The sequence below is a fragment of the Trichomycterus rosablanca genome, chromosome 17 (genome assembly GCF_030014385.1).
Source record: "Trichomycterus rosablanca isolate fTriRos1 chromosome 17, fTriRos1.hap1, whole genome shotgun sequence".
NCBI classification, from domain to species: domain Eukaryota; kingdom Metazoa; phylum Chordata; class Actinopteri; order Siluriformes; family Trichomycteridae; genus Trichomycterus; species Trichomycterus rosablanca.
The window spans coordinates 22,613,688-22,632,728 of NC_086004.1; the positions used below are offsets into that span (position 1 = coordinate 22,613,688).

Below are 19,041 nucleotides of genomic sequence, written 5' to 3' on the forward strand. Positions count from 1 at the left end.
AAAGATACTCAAATTAGTAATCAGTGATTAGAAACTCAGACTATACTAAATGTATATTATTAGTAACATGTATCGCTAATCCCCTAAAGTCCTCTCTATTTCTCTGCATACTTTTTTAGCCTGCTTTCACCCTGTTCTTCAATGGTCAGGACCCCCACAGGACCACCACAGAGCAGGTATTATTTGGGTGGTGGATCATTCTCAGCACTGCAGTGACACTGACATGGTGGTGGTGTGTTAGTGTGTGTTGTGCTGGTATGAGTGGATCAGACACAGCAGCGCTGCTGGAGTTAGACACTCCTACCTAGTTGGTCCACCTAGTAGATGTAAAGTCAGAGACGATCGCTCATCTATTGCTGCTGTTTGAGTTGGTCATCTTCTAGACCTTTATCAGTGATCACAGGATGTTGCCTATGGGGCGCTGTTGGCTTGAGGTTTTTGGTTGGTGGACTATTCTCAGTCCAGCAGTGACAGTGAGGTGTTTAAAAACTCCAGCAGCACTGCTGTGTCTTATCCACTCCTACCAGCACAACACACCACCACCATGTCATTGTCACTGCAGTGCTGAGAATGATCCACCACCCAAGTAATACCTGCTCTGTAGTGGTCCTGACCATTGAAGAACAGGATTAAAGGGGGCTAACAAAGCATGCAGAGAAACAGATGGACTACAGTCAGTAATTGGAGAACTACAAAGTGCTTCTATATGGTAAGTGAAGCCGATAAAATGGACAATGTGTGTAGAAACAAGGAGGTGGTTTTAATGTTATGGCTGATCAGTGTATCACTAAGTAAAATGATCACATGAATGAAGCTAATACCTTTTTTCAGTATTAGCCTTCTGTCGCTTCACATCCTCGTAAGTCATGTTCAGTGCTCTGTGGATTTTCTGCAAAACAAGCAGTAATGTTAAAACACACACACACTTTTTGGTCGTGGAAAAGATGTTAATCTGTTTCAGAAGGGTTAAATTATTGGTATGCATCAAGCAGAGAAAAACATCTAAGAAGATTGCTGAAACTACTAAAATCGGGTTAAGAACTGTCCAACGCATTATTAAACAGTGGAAGGACAGTGGGGAAACATCATCTTCAAGGAAGGAATGTGGTCGGAAAAAAATCTTGAATGATCATGATCGGCGATCACTTAAACGTTTGGTGAAATCAAATCGTAGAAAAACAACAATAGAACTCAGGGATATGTTTAATAGTAAAAGTAAGAGCATTTCTACACGCACAATGCGAAGGGAACTCGAGGGATTGGGACTAAACAGCTGTGTAGCCTTAAGAAAACCACTTGTCAGTGAGGCTAACCGGCAAAAACGGGAGCATAAAGATTAGACTCTGGAGCAATAGAAGAAGGTCATATGGTCTGATGAGTCCAGATTTACCCTGTTCCAGAGTGATGGGCACATCAGGGTAATCTGTTGTCATGCCAATATTCAACCATCAGATGGCTCTTTCTTTTAAGAGCCATAAAACAGTAATTATTCTTTTTCTCACAATCCTTGACATGGGACAAGTTATTGCAGTTTAAGATTAAAAAAAAAATACAGCCAGATTAATAAAAATGTAAAAAATAATGCTCAGCTAACATAGAAAATGAAACCTGGTGAATTATTTTAGTTATACAAGACTTAGCTTCTGTCCTGTTGAATAGGGAAACATAAAAACCACAAAAAAACAGGTTTAAAATCACTATTAGCAATTTAACAAAATATATTATGAATATAATGATTATTTGTTATTAGTACAGTAATTTATAATCTTCTATGTGCTAAAGTCTGGTTGTTTCAGTGATAGTGCCTTTCAGGGTAGGCCGAACTTCAGCTTCTTATTATCTACATTTGTGTAACATAAAGCTAATCTAAAGGATATGGTTTATTTAAAGTTGTGAATGTTAAAACAAAAGTACTTTATAAAGCTGACAATGTCTTCTTAAAAATGTCTGGTTCAATAAAAATTTTATTTTCACACTTTTCACAAACTGAACTCAAGTATCAGTGCAATTCAGAGGAATTACCCATTTTTATTGTAAAAGTCAAGTAATCAAGTTCTAAATTTGGGGGAGCTTGAAAAAATAATATATTCAGATTTTAAATTATTTAACAGCAATCATACCTGGCTGGTGTGGAGCCAGTATTTGAATTTCTGCCGGCGGCGGATATGAGGCAGCACAAAGTGATAGAAGGCATGTTCACCGGCAAGAGTAAGTAACGCCCCAGCTACACCCAAACACAGCAGCACAAACAGTCCTGAGAAATGGCGGATGCCCATCTGCAATGTCTGAAAAATGAAAGAAAACAGCATTTTTAATTTTGTTATTTGGACTAAAACAGGTAATTACTCAAAATGTGGCACGTTAACAACACTTAACAGCCTACAGCTATAAGAGGCATGGATAAAGAAAGTACACAAACACATATTAATGCTTTTAAAAGATCTGCAACGAGACCCAATAATCATAACCTGTAGATTAGAAAAATGGTACTGGACCAGTATTCAAAAGGTTGCTGGTTCAAGTCCCACCTTTGCCAAGTCATCATTGTATGTCACGTTGAATAAAAGTATCTGCTTGATGCTGCAAATGTAAAAATTAGTCAAATGCATGAGTCCACATTATGTGGTTAACTACTCTATTCTTGTGCTTAAATAAAAAACCCCACCAGTAATTTAAATATGTTTTTAATTATACATTTTTACAAAACCATGTGGCTTCTGGTACTCCATCAAAAACGTACAATTAAATTTTATTTAAATAATGCATTTTATTTAGATTTTTTAAAGTCACATAAGGAACTCCGTTAGGTCATCTTTGACTTTGTTTTACTGACATATTACCCTAAAATATTCACAAAATGTCAATAGAAAAAATGTAGGATAAAAACAGACAGCAATGACTTGCAAATTTTTTTTGACTTGCTTTCAATAAAAAAAAATTAAACTAAACAATTTTATTGGTTTTGCTAAATGTATGTTGTTCTAAATTCAGTTGCTGTAACACATTCTGAAAACTGAGACAGGGCTGTGTTTACCACTGTTAGATCACTTTTTCTTTAAGCTGGGAGGTAAAAATTCAGATTACACTCATACACCAGCCTCCCTCTGAAGAGCTGATTTATGTTTAATTTAAGACCAGACCATTTACAGGCAAATCCATATTGCAATACATTAGCAGTCTGCACATTTTCAACAAATTACATATGTATTACCATAGTATCGATTATTTTAGTCATTATCACCTTTAAAATTATATAAGTACATAAAATAGAAACAAACAAGGACTATCTTTACTTAAAAAAGTAAGTTTTTATGAATCCAGAAAGTACTAGAAAATAAAAACTAAAGTGCCAAGGATAGAAAACTAAAGCTCAAGGATAGAAAAATCCGCAAGTTATTACATTACACTGATCTTAATTCATGTAGGTTTTAAATAATATATAAATTCATTTGGACAGTTTCAACAATGCAAGACATTTAAGATAGCTTGTGTTTAACAGTCCATAGTGCAGGTGTATATGCAGCAGAGGGGTACTGGAGTAGTAATGAAAGTTTAATACCATGTGAGTTGTCCTTGAGTAAGAATGCCCCTGGTTATTATTTTAAAATGTTACAGACCATAAGCTCCATAACAATGTTGTTGGATCTTTGAATTGAACTGAGTTCTATAGTCAGATAAAATTTTATGTTAGAATGGAACACTATTCTCACTGTTAATATAATGGAGGATATATGATGTTTCAGTGCGTCCCAAAACCTTGTTAGAATACAAAATACAGAAGTATTATAGAGTACAAGTAGATTCTTTAATGGAAATCATTAATAATTTATAATAATGCCATTAATTCTGAACCTGACTGTGTAGATAACAGGAGCAGACAAATGCAGTGTAATGCTTTAATTAAAATATGCACAGAGACTAAAGAATCACGATCTATACTCAATAATTATGCCTCAGCAGTGCATAGACAAACAGGCAATTACTCTACATGTGACAGATCAATGGCAGTCAGTACAGTTCAGCTGAACTCATATGAATACTTTGGTCAACATACAGTGTATCACAAAAGTGAGTACACCCCTCACATTTCTGCAGATATTTAAGTATATCTTTTCATGGGACAACACTGACAAAATGACACTTTGACACAATGAAAAGTAGTCTGTGTGCAGCTTATATAACAGTGTAAATTTATTCTTCCCTCAAAATAACTCAATATACAGCCATTAATGTCTAAACCACCGGCAACAAAAGTGAGTACACCCCTTAGTAAAAGTTCCTGAAGTGTCAATATTTTGTGTGGCCACCATTATTTCCCAGAACTGCCTTAACTCTCCTGGGCATGGAGTTTACCAGAGCTTCACAGGTTGCCACTGGAATGCTTTTCCACTCCTCCATGACGACATCACGGAGCTGGCGGATATTCGAGACTTTGCGCTCCTCCACCTTCCGCTTGAGGATGCCCCAAAGATGTTCTGTTGGGTTTAGGTCTGGAGACATGCTTGGCCAGTCCATCACCTTTACCCTCAGCCTCTTCAATAAAGCAGTGGTCGTCTTAGAGGTGTGTTTGGGGTCATTATCATGCTGGAACACTGCCCTGCGACCCAGTTTCCGGAGGGAGGGGATCATGCTCTGCTTCAGTATTTCACAGTACATATTGGAGTTCATGTGTCCCTCAATGAAATGTAACTCCCCAACACCTGCTGCACTCATGCAGCCCCAGACCATGGCATTCCCACCACCATGCTTGACTGTAGGCATGACACACTTATCTTTGTACTCCTCACCTGATTGCCGCCACACATGCTTGAGACCATCTGAACCAAACAAGTTAATCTTGGTCTCATCAGACCATAGGACATGGTTCCAGTAATCCATGTCCTTTGTTGACATGTCTTCAGCAAACTGTTTGCGGGCTTTCTTGTGTAGAGACTTCAGAAGAGGCTTCCCTCTGGGGTGACAGCCATGCAGACCAATTTGATGTAGTGTGCGGCGTATGGTCTGAGCACTGACAGGCTGACCCCCCACCTTTTCAATCTCTGCAGCAATGCTGACAGCACTCCTGCGCCTATCTTTCAAAGACAGCAGTTGGATGTGACGCTGAGCACGTGCACTCAGCTTCTTTGGACGACCAACGCGAGGTCTGTTCTGAGTGGACCCTGCTCTTTTAAAACGCTGGATGATCTTGGCCACTGTGCTGCAGCTCAGTTTCAGGGTGTTGGCAATCTTCTTGTAGCCTTGGCCATCTTCATGTAGCGCAAGATCCTCAGAGAGTTCTTTGCCATGAGGTGCCATGTTGGAACTTTCAGTGACCAGTATGAGAGAGTGTGAGAGCTGTACTACTAAATTGAACACACCTGCTCCCTATGCACACCTGAGACCTAGTAACACTAACGAGTCACATGACATTTTGGAGGGAAAATGACAAGCAGTGCTCAATTTGGACATTTAGGGGTGTAGTCTCTTAGGGGTGTACTCACTTTTGTTGCCGGTGGTTTAGACATTAATGGCTGTATATTGAGTTATTTTGAGGGAAGAATAAATTTACACTGTTATATAAGCTGCACACAGACTACTTTTCATTGTGTCAAAGTGTCATTTTGTCAGTGTTGTCCCATGAAAAGATATACTTAAATATCTGCAGAAATGTGAGGGGTGTACTCACTTTTGTGATACACTGTACATATACTGTACATACATAATGTGCATTTTAATAAAACTTGATTTTATTTGTCACTATAAATACACACTTTTTGTTTAGAAGAAATTATGCATTTATTTTAAAATTGGAAAAATGCACTGCCATAGTATTTTTAGAAAAAAAACTCCAAATACTCCATATGTGACAGATCAACACCAATCAGCACTCTTCACCTAAATATATGGATCAGTGAAGTGCCCAGTACAGTATGTCTTGTCCATTTGTGTCTTAGTCCATTATTCTACAATCTCTGTATATAAAATAAATATGTATTTAAAATGTATATAAATACTTTTATCTGTGTTTTACATTTACCTCTGGTCACTGTAAAAACGTTGGTTTGTTCTTTTTTACTAACTATGTAGTTTTTTAGGGTATTCTGCTATTGATTTTTTAAATTGCCCTTTAGAATGAGTGAGTTAATGTGAGTTAGCAATGCCATGATGGATTAGAGCCCTGTTCAGGATGTATTTCCACCTTCCTGCTAAGTGACCTAAGCGACTAGACCTTTTAGTCCTTTCATAATATAAAAAAAATATTTAAGTTATAGAAAGGTTCACAAGCCTGATCTGTTAATACATGGTAGGTCTGGTCAATAAGCTTTTGATTTAAGCTATTGATGTCAAATTCTGCATGCCAAAAACAACCGAGATTTTTTTCTATAGGGATAAATGGGGCTTCGTGCTCGTGTAGCCCAGCTACCTTAAATTTCTCTACCATTGACACAAAAAATGTTTTTGAGGTAATATAATCCTCCTGTCAGCTTGAACCATTCTGGCCATTTTTCTCTGACCCTTTTTAATCAACATTTGACCCTTTTTAATTAGCATAGCAACATTGCATGCATTCACTGCATGTTTTTGCACCACTCTTTGACTGTTGGATCTGGTTGCATCAACAACCAGAATAAGGTTTAAATGTGTGATGCTGATGTGAAGCTTTTTACTTGTCAGTATGATATGCACTGAAGACACGACCTGATTGGAGTTACAGGTGTACATGCTGGTCATCAAGTGGCTGGTAAGTATATGTGATTTATTACCAACCAAGTAAATTGATTTAACATTTGATTTGTTATACTGTTATTGACTTTTCAACATCATAATATTTTAAATGTTCTTGATGGTCTTTCTATGCTGTTTACAATATGAATTACACAAATTCCTTGCAATCAGGCATTGATTAAAGAAGCATTGTTTTGAAATAATTGATTAATTTAGATTGATGAATGTAAACTTTCATTTGTTTACTAGTGCAAAGATTTGAAATAGGTGTTTTTGATTGTTCCATAAGCTTTCCAGTCTTACATTGCCTTGTCCCAATTTTTTTGGAATATGATCCATGCAGTCAGATAGATACTAAAAGTCCCCCTAGGTATGAGTGTGTGTGTGTGTGTGTGTGTGTGTGTGTGTGTTTGTTTGTTTATTAGGGTTTTAAAGTCATGTTTTACACTTTGGTTACATTCATGACAGGAACGGTAGTTACTCATTACACAAGTTTCATCAGTTCACAAGGTTAATATCGAACACAGTCATGGACAGTTTAGTGTCTCCAATTCACCTCACTTGCATGTCTTTGGACTGTGGGAGGAAACCGGAGAACCAGGAGTACACCCACACAGACACAGGGAGAACATGCAAACTCCACACAGAAAGGACCCGGACCGCCCCACCTGGGGATCGAACCCAGGACCTTCTTGCTGTGAGGCGACAGTGCTACCCACTTAGCCAGGGTGAAGGGTGTTTCCTGCCTTTTGCCGAGTGAATCCCACTGTGATCCTGATTAGAATAAAGTGGTGGTAAAACAGACAATTAATGAATGGATGGATGGATGAATGGATGGATGGATGGATGCATGCATAAAAAAATGAATGAATCAAAGATGCAACTCTGTTTTCTGTTGACTCATATAAACACATTGCAGATGAACTTAACAGACTGATAAATAAATAAAGGACAAACGTTATTTATATTAAAAAGAAACTTCTACGAAATCAGTATTGACACAAATATCAGGAAAGACATCTGTATAAAACACATGCCAGCAATTTGTGCCATAAGCTAGGAAATTAATGCATGGAAGTTGGCGTTCTCTTTGCGACGTCTGTTCTGAGCCCCTGCTGTCTTGTCTTTGTCAGAGGCCATTAGACCCAAATCTCTTTAAAAATTCCCTTTAAAGTGCAGCCATGTGCAGGCTGTCTGATACCCTGGCTGACCGACAGGGGGCGTTGTATTTCTTCCAGTCTTAGGGCATCTGTAACCTGGAATTCCTGTCACCGTGCAAGAAGCACCGCATTATCCCTGGAGCGTGTTTGATGGAGAAGAGATCCTGCTGACTAGAATTAATTGGAATTTTTAAAAATCATTTCAGCTAATTAAAAATGAAGCAGTGCTTACATCAGTTGTCGAGTAGCTCTGTGTGTTTCTGTATCGGCAGAAAGGTCAAACAGTTTCAAACGTTTACCCGTTTCTGTGCAAAATGCTTATGCCGAAAAGTATGTGAACGCCTTAATGGACACATTAGGTTCAGAGGTTTCAGGCACACCCATTGATAACCCATTGATAACAGATTTATGCTTCTAACTTGGTGGTTCCAGCATTACCATGCCCCTGTGACAAGTTTGATGTGAAGAAACTTACATCAAGCTCTGACCTTAACCCCATTAACCACCTTTGAAATTAATTGGAACACTGATTGTGAGCCAGCTAAGTTTCTGACTTCACAAACGCTCTGTTGAATTAATCACCTCAACCTTATGAAACACCTTTGGAATGAATTGGAATGCTGATTGTGAGCCAGACCTTTTCCTCCAGTATTAGTTTCTGACTTTACAAATGCTGTGTCGACTGAATTAAATTTTCTTACTTCAGGAGGCTGGTGGGTTGCAGGTGAACTTCCATTGTAGTGCCAATAGTTTTACAATAGAATGTCCAACAAGCTCATGGCTGGGCGTCCACATGTGCAGTGGCGGTCGCAGAGCGTTAACTAATCTACGTTCTACTCAATGCTGACCAGGATCTTCTGTTTAGGTACTATCCTAACCTACTAATACGAGCTATTGAATTTCTTAGTGTTGTTCACTGGCTGCTTCAGTATTTCTCAAAACGTTTTAAGAGCAATATCGTCCCATAATTATCTTTTTTTATTATCATGAATGGAGCAAAGCATAATTAGGTTGGGATACATGGGGACAGGTTTAAAATGGGATTGTGGTTTCACAGGGACGGGTAAGCATGGGGTTAGATTTTGTTCCCTGAGCAGATCCTTACTTAACATCAAAATTGGAATTATGCAATCAATCTTATTTTCAATCCGTCTAAGAGTCACATGACACATTTTGTTTATGGTCTTGTATTCAGGAAACAACCCCCTTTTCCATGTTTTATTTTGATGCCCAAATCCAGCGGAATTATTTTGTCCTTTACTTGTGCCATTTCATGTGTTCTCTTGTCAGAAAAAGAAAAAGAAATCCAGCAAACTTAAGCCAAAGGCTTTTTTAATTAAAAAGATGGTTCCACCTTTGTGGCTGGCACCAACTACTTGTCTTTTCACCATCTGGAAATAAATAAGTCGAGGATGGAGGAAACTCTCATGAATGGCATTTCTCTGCTCTGGGGCATGAAGAAAGAAACTATGATAGACTCGAACAGAATACTGACTTCCTACTCTCTGGGACTCTCAAGATCCTCCTTCTATATCAGATAAAACCTTGGTTTGATTTAACTTTCATGTATCCCGGTAGTAATCTGATTTTGTGGCATGCGCCAAGTACAGGGGAAGATGTTTTATGTAGAACGGTCTGACACCTGAATGTAATATTGTGAAGCAAAGCAATTGAAATTATGTACATGCGGACACACCCACACACACAGTGACAAACATTTACTGCCTGGCAGCACCGCCATCAACAACACTTATGTTTTTCCTACCTGCTGTTACAAATGCTGAATAATCAAACCTGCACAGCAGCAGCAGTATTATATCCTCATGTATTTCCTAGAAGTTTGGCATTATTCTGTATTGCTAACAGAGCTTCTAAAAGGGATACAGATACGACCTTTTATGCAAAGTGTTTACAGTGCACTTGCATTACAGCCGAGCGTGATATCTTTATTAATTATACTGCATCAAAAGTTGTTTTGCACCCCCATCCTGACTGAAAAGAGCACCAACTAACACCAACACCCTCATGACACAGTTGCTGACCACTTTTTTTCACCCACCAGAGACAGGGTCTCACAGAAAGCAGTATCATGTACGGTAAGTCAAGCACTACTATCCATAAATCAACCATCCCTTGTGCAGATGTCTTGCAGCCATCAGAGGCCACAATTGCAGCAGCAACGAGGAAGCCATTGACCTTTTCTCTCCCTCAGACACAGCCCATTGTGCCAGTGTGGATGTCTGTTGGACAGCACAGCTGAGATTCAAACTTTCACCGATGGTGGGTGAGCTCTGGCCGAGCTAGTGACTGTCTGAACCTCAGTAAACTGTGTAGGAAAGTCTGGGGTGTGGATGCAGCACTGTCAGAAATGTGGCAGCCTTAAGGCTATTTTAACTGCAGAAGTCCTTGATCTATCTACTATCAATCCACTGTATAAATAATAGACTTCCACAATACATATTTAATGAATACAGTGGTACCTCAATATTCGTCATTAATTGGTTCTGGGAGGCACATTAATTGGTTCTGGTTAGGGGTCAAATATTTCCCAAAAGGAATAATGTTAATAAAATGAAAATGTTCCCAAACCAAAAAGAAAGCACATTTTATGGCAATAAGTAAAAAGATAATGTTGTATATCAGTACTTAATGATTAAAAGGCGCAAAAATACACAAAATTACTACAGAAGCTAAGATAAGACCACAAAGGAATGTGCACAGGGCAAGCGCTACGCCGTGACAAACATGTGACCTTTTGTTTAATCTGGAATAGGTAGCGAGTCACAAGGCAACCAACACAGACAAGTTCTAGCTTGCGAAGAGTACCGGGATAATTTTTTTGCATCAAAATATGTTGAGAATACCGCTTACGGTGGCGCAGCTTTGCCATCCGGCTGGGCTGGGCGGCTACATGAACAATGATTGGCTGATTGGGTGCCGGAGGAGACCTCATAACTGATGCAGCTATGACCTCTGCTGGCTGATTAAGTCTGGGAATAATGCATTGATCAGGGTGTGGCTCTCCGTACACAAAGCTGATCCGCATATGAACTCGCCTCATGCAGGTGAAAAGATGCAGTCGTCTACTGCACACGTGTCGGAGGGGGCGTGTGATAGTCTCACTGTCCTCAATCAGAAGTGGAGATCAGCATCAGTAGAGAGGAAGCATAATGCAATCTGGTAATTGGATATGACTAGATTGGGAGGAAAAATGAAGTAATCAAAATGAAATCCTTAAACAATGAAGACTGGAGAGCATTTAATAACTCAGCATGAAATATTTGTTTCAACGATCCAAATAATCACTGCATTAGACTGAGCACAGAGCAGACACTGATTCTCAACCCACACTAAAATGCTAAACAGTGCTCTTAAAATAGTAGCTTTGACAGTGGCTTAAATCTAATTTAGCCCACTATATAAAATGGTATTTGAAACAGCTCCCCTCCACTCCAAGTGCAGCCTGATACAATAATGCTTCGTATTCATTTCATTCACTCCAACTTCCACTAGTTCTACTCGTTTAAATTGTAGGCCTTTCCACTCCCCTGACCTACGGCAGGCGTCCTGCAGATTGTTCTAATCTTTGTTCCTTTGTTCCTGAAGAGACACTCCTTCTCTGGGATGCCTTGCAGGGCAAATATATTCGGGGCAAATCTTAGTGAAAAATACAGTACCCCTTTGGCACACTGCTTGGGAGATTTAAACAGGCCCAGAACACTCTGTTCTCTCTGTTCGCCAAGCCCTCTGGTGGCATGAAAACAGAATGATTTAAAATGAAATGATCTGGAATTACGTTGTAATAAAGAGCCCCACCCCACTTACAATGGCATATCATAATCATTATAGCGCATATAAAAGAAAAAGGTTTATGAGTGAATTCCTGCAAAAATTTCAATGCTGCAAATATAATGAGCTTCTAGGTGTAAGTGAATGTAAGTGTGTGTTGTCCTGGATGTCTAGGGTGTGTTTCTGCTTAATGGCTAGTGTTCTTGTATGGTGCCGGACACTACCCTAACCAATATAAAAATATACTGCATGGCCAAAAGTAAGCCAGTAATTAGCAGCAAGCAAGGACGGATTAAGGATAGTCTGGGCCCCTGGGCAAAGAAATGCCCAGGTCGACACCCCCCCACCCCCACCCCGCGCGCCCCCCCCTCCAAAAACATAAATAAATTAATACATTAAACAACCTGTCAATAACTAACCCTAACACAAGAATCTATTTTATATAAGTTTCTTTCTACTCTTCTTTCTTGCAAAGTCATCCACTAATTCATCAAAATTAAGCTGTCTGACCAAATCTGATTCAATGGCCAGAAGTGAATGTGAGTTCAGGCGGTTTTGGCGCATCCTAATCCTGAGTTCATTCTTAATACGAGCCAGTTTGGAGAATGAACGCTCCCCTTCACAATTTGTGATAGGCACAGTCAAAAAAAGTCTAAGTGCTATGTAGACATTTGGAATGGTTGACTGTAAATTCAAATTTATCATGGTTTTGAGCATTTTACTAGGACATTTTTCTTTTTCTGTTATGAATGATTTGTATTGTATCAATTCATCTGCCAGGCTCATGTTCAGATCTGAAGGATCTGCTGCAGCGAGTGAGTTAGCCCTTAAAGTGAGCTCACTGTTGGACATATTGTCAGGCATGAAAAGAACATCAAATAGCTCAGTTAAGTGTGTGTATGCATTCAAACGGTGGTTGAGACAGGACACAAGTTTGTCAATGACAACATTGAAAGTTTCGATCCGAAACTTGTCCTTTCCGTTAAATGCTACACCTGGCTCTGCACTATCATCAGACATAATTTTGCGCTTCTTTGTATGCTGGAGGTCATGCCTGTACTCTTGGAAGACAGCAGTGGTGACATTTAAAGCTGCCCCTTCAAACACCTCAAAGTTATCTCTCTGTGCTGCCACAAAGTCTCGTAAAGACAAGAGAAGTTGTGTAGCTGTACATATGTCAATATCATGCTTCTGCAGCTGCAGGCTTGTGGCTTGGAACCTCTGTAGTATTGTGTCCCAGAAGTATGCCATGAAGGTCATCTCCAACGTGTCCAATTTGTCACAGAGTGCAGAGGCTTCACTTCGAGTTACACATTTCTCCTCCATATCTTTAGACATATCATTCAATGCCTCTCTCAGTTGTGCATAATATTTCCAAAGAGCATTAGTTGACTCAGCTCGTGCGCTCCATCGAGTACCTGACAGTGATTTCAGTGTGAGTTTGATATCAGTATCACGGAAAACCTTTCCCCACCTGTGTGTAGATGATGCACAAAATATGTACATTGCCTGTACAAAGTCAAAAAAACGTCCAGCTTCTGGGCTACTGTCAACAGCATTGACACCAACTAAATTCAGTGAATGTGCTGCACAGGGGACATAACAAATCAAAGGGTTTCTTTGTTTAAGATAAGCTTGGACTCCATTGTACTTTCCCGACATGTTACTTGCATTATCATATGACTGGCCCCTACAGTTGGATAAGTCTAGGCCCAGATTCTCCACCATAGCAACGACACACTCTGCCAAACTGTCCCCACTATGGTTTTCAATAGGCTCAAAAGCTAGAAAACGCTCAACTACATGTCCGTCATTATTAACAAACCCGAAAATAAAAGTAAGTTGGTCCACATGAGCAAGGTCTGGAGTGGAGTCAACTATAACAGAGGAGTATTTTGGCTAGGGCCCAAAAGCATGTCTAGGGGCCCCAAAAGCATGGCTAGGGCCCCCAAGAGGCCCTGGGGTCAAAGTCCCTAATAGTCAGAGGATCCTTAAAATGGAGGGCCCTCGGAAATAAAAATATATTGTATCATAAATGTTGATAGGCATCGCAAAATGTTTTGGGCCAGGGCTCTCTACGAGACGCACCATATGGCACTGTCCCCGTCCTCCTAGCTCGAAGTAAAAAAAAAGATTACTGTTAGGGGTCAAGATTTTCAAAGTGACCCGGAGAACATAGGTGGTTTTTTAGGGTTACAGGGAGAGCAAAAGACCAGAAGCTCGCCCGGACAGCACAGGGGGCTCTGCTCTACGAGACGCACCGTATGGCACTGTCCCCGTCCTCCTAGCTCAAAGTAAAAAAAAAGATTACAGTTAGGGGTCAATATTTTCAAAGTGACCCGGAGAACATAAGTGGTTTTTTAGGCTTACAGAGAGAACAGAGGGCCAGAAGCTCGCCCGGACCGCACAGGGGGCTCTCCTCTACGAGACGCACCGTATGGCACTGTCCCCGTCCTCCTAGCTTAAAGTAAAAAAAAAGATTACAGTTAGGGGTCAATATTTTCAAAGTGACCCGGAGAACATAAGTGGTTTTTTAGGCTTACAGAGAGAACAGAGGGCCAGAAGCTCGCCCGGACCGCACAGGGGGCTCTCCTCTACGAGACGCACCATATGGCACTGTCCCCGTCCTCCTAGCTCGAAGTTTTAAGAGGTAACTGTTAGGGGTCAAGATTTTCAAAGTGACCCGGAGAACATTAATGGTTTTTTAGGGTTACAGGGAGAACAGAGGGCCAGAAGCTCGCCAGAACCGTACAGGAGCCTCTCCTCTACGAGACGCACCGTATGGCACTGTCCCCGTCCTCCTAGCTCGAAGTGAAAAAAAAGATTACTGTTAGGGGTCAAGATTTTCAAAGTGACCCGGAGAACATAAGTGGTTTTTTAGGCTTACAGGGAGAACAGAGGGCCAGAAGCTCGCCCGGACCGAACAGGGGGCTCTCCTCGACGAGACGCACCGTATGGCACCAAGGACGGATTAAGGATAGTCTGGGCCCCTGGGCAAAGAAATGCCCAGGTCGACACCCCCCCACCCCCCCCGCGCCCCCCCCCCCCCCTCCAAAAACATAAATAAATTAATACATTAAACAACCTGTCAATAACTAACCCTAACACAAGAATCTATTTTATATAAGTTTCTTTCTACTCTTCTTTCTTGCAAAGTCATCCACTAATTCATCAAAATTAAGCTGTCTGACCAAATCTGATTCAATGGCCAGAAGTGAATGTGAGTTCAGGCGGTTTTGGCGCATCCTAATCCTGAGTTCATTCTTAATACGAGCCAGTTTGGAGAATGAACGCTCCCCTTCACAATTTGTGATAGGTACAGTCAAAAAAAGTCTAAGTGCTATGTAGACATTTGGAATGGTTGACTGTAAATTCAAATTTATCATGGTTTTGAGCATTTTACTAGGACATTTTTCTTTTTCTGTTATGAATGATTTGTATTGTATCAATTCATCTGCCAGGCTCATGTTCAGATCTGAAGGATCTGCTGCAGCGAGTAAGTTAGCCCTTAAAGTGAGCTCACTGTTGGACATATTGTCAGGCATGAAAAGAACATCAAATAGCTCAGTTAAGTGTGTGTATGCATTCAAACGGTGGTTGAGACAGGACACAAGTTTGTCAATGACAACATTGAAAGTTTCGATCCGAAACTTGTCCTTTCCGTTAAATGCTACACCTGGCTCTGCACTATCATCAGACATAATTTTGCGCTTCTTTGTACGCTGGAGGTCATGCCTGTACTCTTGGGAGACAGCAGTGGTGACATTTAAAGCTGCCCCTTCAAACACCTCAAAGTTATCTCTCTGTGCTGCCACAAAGTCTCGTAAAGACAAGAGAAGTTGTGTAGCTGTACATATGTCAATATCATGCCTCTGCAGCTGCAGGCTTGTGGCTTGGAACCTCTGTAGTATTGTGTCCCAGAAGTATGCCATGAAGGTCATCTCCAACGTGTCCAATTTGTCACAGAGTGCAGAGGCTTCACTTCGAGTTACACATTTCTCCTCCATATCTTTAGACATATCATTCAATGCCTCTCTCAGTTGTGCATAATATTTCCAAAGAGCATTAGTTGACTCAGCTCGTGCGCTCCATCGAGTACCTGACAGTGATTTCAGTGTGAGTTTGATATCAGTATCACGGAAAACCTTTCCCCACCTGTGTGTAGATGATGCACAAAATATGTACATTGCCTGTACAAAGTCAAAAAAACGTCCAGCTTCTGGGCTACTGTCAACAGCATTGACACCAACTAAATTCAGTGAATGTGCTGCACAGGGGACATAACAAATCAAAGGGTTTCTTTGTTTAAGATAAGCTTGGACTCCATTGTACTTTCCCGACATGTTACTTGCATTATCATATGACTGGCCCCTACAGTTGGATAAGTCTAGGCCCAGATTCTCCACCATAGCAACGACACACTCTGCCAAACTGTCCCCACTATGGTTTTCAATAGGCTCGAAAGCTAGAAAACGCTCAACTACATGTCCGTCATTATTAACAAACCTGAAAATAAAAGTAAGTTGGTCCACATGAGCAAGGTCTGGAGTGGAGTCAACTATAACAGAGGAGTATTTTGGCTAGGGCCCAAAAGCATGTATAGGGGCCCCAAAAGCATGGCTAGGGCCCCCAAGAGGCCCTGGGGTCAAAGTCCCTAAAAGTCAGAGGATCCTTAAAATGGAGGGCCCTCGGAAATAAAAATATATTGTATCATAAATGTTGATAGGCATCGCAAAATGTTTTGGGCCAGGGCCCCTGGGCGCTGGCCCCACTGGCCCGGTCAGTAATCCAGCCATGGCAGCAAGGTGTGGCAGAATGCTGAGCAGCAACAGGGGTCCAAAGGATCTGAGTTTGATCCCTGTCACTGTAACCCCTAATCACCGTAACTCCACTGTAACCCAGTACAGGTTACCTGTAATCCACAAAAGCAACAGACCTGAAAGCAATTTAAAACCTGTTTACTTATTGCTGTGGATATAAACCAAGAAATGTAGCTGGAAACGCAGGAAAAACCTGGCATCTGAGTCAGCACCAATCATTTATACTGACTTACACAGGGTGTAAGAAAATGGTTTTGGAATGCTAATAATGGCAGATTACATAATTTGTCACTATACGCTGTTTACTGTGACCTAATAGTATGTTGTATAAGAGGCTTGTGCTGCAGCCCATCAATGTATGCATACCCCAGATAATAAAGATGAATAAATAAATACATAAATAAAAACAATAACTTTCAGAAACCACATGTCAGTGATTAGTACAATCTCAGTGTTTAGTAGTGTTAGGTAAAATATCAAGGTGTCCATAAACTTTTGGTGATTTGTCCTTCTCCTCTGGCCTCTGTGTTGCAACTCTAACCACTCTAACCACTGTTTAAACAGGTTCTATTCCCCCTCTGAATATAACAGCTTCAACACTCCTAACCTTTACCTTGGTTCTGGGATATGCTCATACATTCTCACGTACACATCAGCTATATACAGTCGCTCCTTCATATAATAAACTGGAAGTTTACTTAAACTGTCTGTGTGTGTGATGAGTTTCTTCTCGTGCACATGGTTTTGCAGGCCTTTTTTCTTTCTTCTCAAACACAGCAAATAACACTGGAGTGGAAGATCTGAGCAGAAAAATATCTTTAAGGTCTCTTGATGTTTTAACAAGTAATCTTTGCTAGCCTCTATCACAATCTGTCGGACTCACTGGATGATTTATGTAAATATATAAAACTGTTGCATTTTACAAAACTTTTTTTCAGGTCTACTTTTAAATGTTAATAAAATGCAAAAACTGGCTACTCTTACCTCTGTCATGGCGAAGACTCTTTTCCCACATGGCACCACCTTGTACCACTTGTCGTGCAGCATGTCCATGTAGCCATCTGACTTGTAGCGACTGATGAATTCTGAAATGTTGGAGGTGAGAGGCGAGTTCTGGGGCAGCCCGATTCCATACCCTGCCAACAAAACACCACTAAAGTGAGACCAGGTACTGGCATGCTGGGAGCTCAACACTTTTCATTCTGTGCCAGGAGTAAATCGCCAAGGTGAGTCAACGATGGGGGGAAGGGAGTTAGAGTAACGGGTATTGTCACTGGGGATTTCCCTCCACTCTTATTTGGAAAGCCAGTCCAGATCGATACCATGCAGACAGCCCTGATCCTGCAGGCTGTCACAACATTTAAACCCTGGTCCTAAAACTTTTTCTTTCTCTTTTCTTTTTTCTTTGTTCAACCTTTTCAGACTTCCTACGTTTTTGCTGATTTTTGTCTTTCACTTCTTTTTCTTTGATAACTTGATAAAATGAAAAATGCAAATTAGATTTTATGTTTGCTGCTGGGCTGAGAGGAGCTTAAACTTAAAACCAGCTGAGCAACCACAGAAACAAAGAACAAGCAAGAAAGAGAAGAAAAAGCAAAGCAACAAATGACAAAAATAAATAATGAAATAAAAAAAGATCACACCCCAAAATTCTCACAGAGAGACAAAGGTGTAAAATAAGCTAAATGTTACATCAATTGTAATGTTATTATTTATTTGTTTGTTTTATTTATTTAGCATTGTCTATTTATTTATTCTTGTATCCAATTTTTTCTCCCAATTTAGTTGTATCCAATTACCCGATCATAATTTGCCTCTAATGCTGCAGACCTTAAATTCCTGACCAAGGTCGACCGCAACCATCACACGTCCCCTCCAACATGTAACAACATTAAAAAACGTATATTATTAAATACCACTATAAAAACTATGTTATGCTGTATAATATATTACTGCAAGTCCTCCAAGTCGAGGCTGATGTGCCAACAACGCTGCTCCTGCTAGATGTGATGGAAACCTGGCGTGTTTGCACCAAAAATGTCAAGAACTCACTATGGACTTTATCACAGACTGGACTGAATAATGAAAAAGGCCAATTCTTTACATTATTATTTTTTTGCTAGTTATAACTTTTAGTTTAAATTAATTTTGTGCATGTATGTTGGTGTGTAAATTATATTTACTTAAATTATCCTCCAGGCCACCCAAGGAGGATGGGGGTCCCTGTTAAGTCTGGTTCCTCTCAAGGTTTCTTCCTGTATTTTCAAGGAAGATTTTCCTTCCCACTGTCACCCTCGGCTTGCTCAACAGGGGTTTTTGGTCTGTTGGTCGTGGTTTCTGTAAAGCTGCTTTGATACAATGACAATGTCCATTGTAAAAAGCACTATACAAATAAATTTGACTTGACTACTACAGGTTTGCTGTATAAATTACAGCATGTGATATATAACAGTCGATTCATCTCACCACAGAGTTTATTCTGGACTTAAGTGCAGGCTAAACAGAATCTAAATAAAGGAAGCTAAAAATAAGTGGCAGACAAAATGCTGTGTGACCTACCACGCAAA

General features: G+C 40.2%; 1 protein-coding gene across 1 annotated transcript in view; it reads right to left on the reverse strand.

Annotated features, from left to right (window-relative positions):
• Positions 1-19,041, reverse strand: part of grin3bb (glutamate receptor, ionotropic, N-methyl-D-aspartate 3Bb) — a 74,054-nt gene that overhangs the window by 1,095 nt on the left and 53,918 nt on the right. Inside the window, exons 6-8 of the mRNA XM_063012731.1 lie at positions 17,459-17,610; positions 2,121-2,285; positions 822-889 (exon numbers count right to left, since the gene is read on the reverse strand). Of these exons, the coding sequence (XP_062868801.1) occupies positions 822-889; positions 2,121-2,285; positions 17,459-17,610 (385 nt within the window). The remainder of the gene's footprint in view (positions 1-821; positions 890-2,120; positions 2,286-17,458; positions 17,611-19,041) is intronic.